We start from the raw sequence: 6,199 nt of genomic DNA, 5'->3' as shown, positions 1-6,199 counted from the left end.
TCATGTGCATATATTGAGGGGTGGGGGGTGTTTTGTTTATTTGTCTGAAATATAAACGATGCATGATGATGTAGATGATTTGATTATGAATTAGATTATTCCCCGGAAAGCACAACCCATACCTCTTACCTATGTTCCCTCCGCCACCTATATATATCCTCCTCCTTCCCCCCTCCCCACACTCGATATCGACTCTTCCCTATTATTCCACTCCACTCATGAGCCCCCTCTCCCCTCCTTCCCTTCCCACTTCCAATGCTCTCTCCCTGTTTTTCTTTCTCCCTTACCCTTACCCCTCCCCCTCACACACACACATACCCTCTTTCCCTGGCGATCTCTTCTATCTCTCTCTCTCTCTCTCTATTCTCCAATAAATAAATTGAATAAAAGTTAGTTTAAACCAGCTTTCTATGATATTGATCTTCCGTCATGCGACATGCACATAAATAGAATTGTGTATAATAGTGTTTATAACACTGAAGTCATAATCTGTCAAGTGCCTATTGTAATGTCTGTGGAAATATTTTGATGGTCTATATATTTTCACAGTGAAATCAACTTAGGCTAATTCGTAGTCTCAAGTCAATGCTTTCAAACTAAATCAATGCTTTCAAATGTAGACTTCTTTGTTCGACTTCTCTGCTCGTGAATATTGCACTGCGAAATTTAAACATTTCTTTTGTATACTTAGAGTAGGTAACTTCAAATCAAATAATTTTACGATCCACACCACTTATAAGAAACTGAAACCAAAACCGAAACTGACTGTCACAAATGTTCGGTTTTAAACAAAAGGTAGAAACAATGAGTTTGATTCAAGTGGTTAGGCAGGACAATAGGAAAACACGTGACCAAAACCAAAACCAAAACTAAAACTATATTATTTGAAATGAGGCATTATCGTGTACTGGGTCTGAACTGTTTTCATTCGAAATCTTGATGGCAAATTGGACAATAGAAGCACATGGTGCTACTTCACAGTTTTTTAATCCCCTATTCATGTTGCGTGAATCACTGATTTAGTCTCTATTGTGGACCATCCTTTTGATACTTGAGTATTTGGACAAGCGAAACAGGTTTGACAGGCCCCTTTGTCTACCTCTCTGTTTGTAAACAAACGAGAAGGTCGAAATCGTCCTCCTCGCCGAATACGAAAGTCAGCGTAATAGTACGGCACTGGGTGTAGGCCTACAATAGCTTACAATGAGGAGCTATGAGGGGCTCAATATAAAAACGACCCGGGCGTTGCTGAAAAATGTAAAGTTTACCAAAGGTCATTATTACAAACACGAAACATCATGATAACTTGGTTAAATTGTAAAATGAACGTTTTAAGATTCGCACACAACTTAAAAGTCCAGTTTTCTCAAAATAACCCAAATGTGAGGCCGTTTTTATATTGAGCTCCTCAATTGTCTTATTTCTCTGCTGTTTATTTCTTTTCTCTTTACCGTTTTTCACCTTGTTTTTTTTAAAATTTTATATCTTTAGTTTCTGGCCTGTTTGCTGTTTTCTCTGGAACTTTTTTGATTACTTTTTTTCCTTTTTTCTTCTAAATTGAGTGAGTATTGTATTGTATTGTATTGTATTGTATTGTATTGTATTGTATTGTATTGTATTGTATTGTATTGTGAGTATCAGTTATTTTCTTGTTATAATTGAATAATATTGTTCGAACTGTTTGTACAAGTTTAAAGGACTTATGCCAATTTTTAATAATCTACAAAATTGAAAAGCCAATAATGCAAATGATAATCACAATCAGATTTGCGAGCACCTCCCCGAATAGGACCTGTTTGGTTTGAACATAATATATGTTTTTCTTAGCTCTATAACATTTTGAACCGTCATTATTTTGTTTTGGTTTATTGCACCTGAGGCGAACAAAAAAACGGCTCACACTGATGAGTAAAAACAAATTTCGCCGCCGTCGGTGATGGCACCCCCCCCCAAAAAAAAACCCCGCCTGACCCAAACTCCCATCTCCACAGAATCAAATGGTGCGTCCCTTACCATTGTGTTCCTATATTCAAATCACTATTCTACTAATACTATTGAGCTGTTCATTTGCAACTTATTATGTTTTTAACCTGAAAGGCAGTTGGACACATTAGGCGGAAGGGTCGTATTTAGCGTTAGCTTTGGATATTTTTTGATTATATTCTTTATTTTTCACCCGGGAAGTCGGATCGAAAATATAATCATGATATTGAGCTTACTTTAAAATTAATTTTTATGTAGATTATTGTAAAAAATATCCTTTGGTTATATATTTAATAGCAAACCAAGGACATCAAATGAGGGAAGTGCCACTAGGAACCTAATAACATAATTAATTAGTTGTCACTTGATCATCTAAAATTAATGACAACTTAGTGTTAGCACCTGATACCCTGAATTATCACTGTTATAGAATGTGTAAAAGCTTCGATTATACCAAACTTATGTTGATATAAAGTGCTATCTATCTGTTATATTCTTTGGATGAATTCCTTTTCACTTTTTGTTTTCAAGTTATTATTCTATATTCTTTATTTCTTTCTTCTTGTATACGGTAAATGAATAGGTCTTTGTTTACAAATTAATTCTAAAGATATCAAAGAATAAATGACTGAATGACTGAATCAATCAATCAATCAATCAATCAATCAATCAATCAATCAATCAATAGATAAATAAATAAATAAAAATAATTTAATGAATGAATGAATGAATGAATGAATGAATGAATGAATGAATGAATCAATCAATCAATCAATCAATCAATCAATCAATCAATCAATCAATAAATTAAATGCGTTCTTCAGGTAGTCCTTTTCCCTCGCCATCTCCGGATCCACGCCATCCTCTACGTACTTATGATATCTCCTCATGTCTTCCGTAACTTCTTTAGCCCCCTCTTTAGCTAGCCTCATTGTCAATTTGTCACTATCTTCCACTTCATTGCTAGAAGGTCAGAGACTTCATCTTTGACCTCTGAGTCGTCGGAGGAGCCGGATTCCTGCTCCTCCTCCGAGAATGTCGATTTCTTGCATATTATAATGTCGAAATGAACATTCCAGGAAAGGTTGTTGCTCATCCAGTGAGCGGTTTGTAAAGTGTGGTGTCATCAGTATAAAGCACCAAGTCACTATATCCTGGGAGAAATTAGAGATGCAAAGATCGTTAGCATAGGTACGAAAAAGAAGGGACCAGGAGGCAGAGCCTTGTGGTGCACCTTATATGACTGGGCCGGATCTGAGGTAACGCCATGAACCACAATATTATAACCTGGGTTATGTTGGAAAGATATGAACATAACCAGGACATGAGTGGATCAGTGATGCCAACAAATCTGAGTTTCAGCAGCAAATGACCATGGAGGTACTCTGTCGAATGCCTTTGTGAGATCGAAAAGGACCACATGGGCCACAGAGACATTGTGCCGATTCTCCAAAGCATTATACCAGTTATTAAGGGCTGCTGTTGTTGTTAAGATTCGCCAGACTCTTCTAAACATTTTGATTTGAAACAGCTGTTCAACGAAGCGAAAATTTCACGGGGCTGGCCTCTATACTGTTAAGGCACTGCATGGTTAGGAGCTTTGGACACGGGGCTCGCAGGTTCAGGGTTCGTTTCATTGCGGGATAACGTATCCACATTTCTCCTTGGACATATCGCTATCCCGTTGATTGTTATCCCGTTTCGTGATCACTTAACAATTCCGTAGTATGCCTCTCTCTGGCTACTTAGCACAAAATCAATCTGATTCCTGACCTTTGTTATTAATGTAACATATTAATGTTACAAGGGATTAAATTTATGACCAGACAAGTAGCAACATTTGCAGTTACCCTCACTTTTAATCATTTATTAGGAAAAAAATGTTAGCGGATTCAAAATCCAAGATGTCCGCCATTTTAAAGATAGCCATGTTGCAAATGATTAAAAGATCATAAGCACAAGCTCCAAAATTTGCAGTTTACCCCTATTGAATCCCTTAACACCATTAATATTAATCATTTATTATTGGCCAAATAGTGTGTGTACGGCAATGTTATAACCATGACAAAAATATAGTTTTCGTCTATCAGTAACAATTTGGCACGGGGGGGGGGCAACGATGTTTTAGTAGGGCGAGGTGGTGGGCAATGTTAAGCTTGTATGACCTTGAGTTCGTCGAGCAAGGAAGCGATTTTGGCACCTTTTAAATAACACGCTCTAAAACGGCTTAGGAAGAGAATACATAAAGGTTTCAGTAGGTAGCAGTCAAGTTATGGTGCGAGAGGTTGCGGCTTCGAACCCTGACGGTGCCAAAAGTACGCTCTCGTGGAAAATTTGAGTTAGCTGTACATTCCCCTGGACAAGGAACTTACGGCTAATTTTGTCTCGTTGTAACCCGTACGAAACTCGGGGAGCTGATCCTGGTTGCGAAGGTTATTTGTGGAAAGTCTAAGGTGTGCGCTCTTGAAGCAGCAAAGTCCCTGAATTGTTGTTTAATGGTTTATGGAATGATGCGGGCCGCAGTGGTCAGCGACAACCTGTAAAGTGTGTTGAGGCTTGCGGATTAACGTCTAGGCGTTGTGCCTGTGCGTAGCGCACTATAAATCACTGCGCTTTATAAAGGTTTGGAAATTATTGATAACCCAAACATTTGGCATGTGCACGGGGGGAGGGGGGCAACAATTTATTCTTGCAGGCCGAAGGTGGGGCAAATAATTTTGGTACGCTGCTTGGAAATTTTACCTCCCCACCAACTCGCTCATAATTATTGCACAGCCCCTTAAGGTTTAGAATGCGATTCGACTGATATAATTAATTAATTTGGTGCGATATGATTTGAAAAGATTTAATTAGTTTTGGGTGTTTTCGAAGCATTGTGTTCTTTGAAGAAGTGTTAGTTTGTTTGCTCGTTCGAATCAGATTGGCATCTAGTTAAGCTTTGCTGCCACTCAACTAACAACCTATCAGGTGTCGCTTGCCTATTATAGACTTAGAAAATAACGCAACATCTTGCAGCATCATGGTGTCATTAGTGGATAATGATACAGACTGTACACCATTGAACACACTAGTTTTTCCTACTCGTGAAATTGCTTCCACATGGCTCTACTCAAAGTTTGAAACTACCCTCTACTTTGTCATCATTCTGGTCATTTTGGTCACAGGAATTGTCTTCAATTCGCTATTTGTTTACATGGTCGCTAAATTGACCAAACTGCACACCACCGTCAACTTTTATCTTGTGAATTTGGCTGTTGCTGATGTTGCGTTTCTTAGTATTACTACTATCTATTACATTGGTGTTTTAGCTTACACACCCATCAAAGAAAACATTCCGTTCCACGGTGCAGTGAGCTGTTTCTTCATATTTGCTATTGCCATGATATGCTACTACACTTCTTTAGGCACTGTTATTCTGTTGTCTGTGGAAAGGTTTTTTGCTATTTGTTATCCCGTAAAACATCGTCACATGAGTAACAAAAAGCGTACTCGCAAGTTTCTTGTAGCTGTATGGCTGATATCCATAGGACCAGCAGCTTTTACAACTCTACGATATAGCAGCAATACGAAGCTGTGTATTAAATGGCCGGATGAAGACATCTACGAATCCCTCCCAGGAACAATGCACCTGTGCATGACACTTATTGAAGGACCCATTTTTAATTTAACTGCGCCAACCGTTTTCGTCGTTGCCTTTTTCTTGCCCATGTTCGTCATCGCTATTATAAACAGTAAGATCGCCTTAGCTTTGAAAAAACGATCCCACAGACGAAACGACAACATCTTGAACCACATTAAAATCCGCAATCAAGTAACACGCACTTTGTTGATACTCGTAACGTTATTCTTTGTCCTTCAGACCCCTTCAAGATCTGTGTCTGTGGTAAATCTCATTGCTGAAGTAAGGCGAAAAAGACTCTGGAGTGTCAGCTTTCAACACAAGTTTCTAATTATTGGGCGTATTTTGATATTGATCAATTCAGCCACAAATAGCTTGGTGTATTTTGCCACCAGTAGTCACTACAGGCAATGTTTCATGGAAGCTTTCAGAGGCAGATCTTCGACAACTAAGAGTTCTAAGACTAAGGGAAATCAAATACCAACAGTGCCTGATAATACATCAAGGGGTGCAACAGTGATTGCCACATCAGCGGACGCAACAGTGATCGGCGGTGTAGCTCCAATCAATGCCATAACGTATGACACTAAACTGTAA

General features: G+C 38.6%; 1 protein-coding gene across 1 annotated transcript; it reads left to right on the top strand.

The window, feature by feature from the left end:
- Positions 1-5,002: 5,002 nt before the first annotated feature.
- LOC140147181 (kappa-type opioid receptor-like) lies at positions 5,003-6,199 on the top strand. Its single transcript, XM_072168961.1, has one exon. It carries the CDS (start codon positions 5,003-5,005, stop codon positions 6,197-6,199), a length of 1,197 nt encoding a protein of 398 aa, XP_072025062.1.

The sequence above is a fragment of the Amphiura filiformis genome, chromosome 3 (genome assembly GCF_039555335.1).
Source record: "Amphiura filiformis chromosome 3, Afil_fr2py, whole genome shotgun sequence".
In the NCBI taxonomy this organism is placed as follows: domain Eukaryota; kingdom Metazoa; phylum Echinodermata; class Ophiuroidea; order Amphilepidida; family Amphiuridae; genus Amphiura; species Amphiura filiformis.
Note: the sequence above shows the minus strand (reverse complement) of the source record. Positions and strands in the feature narration are given on the sequence as shown.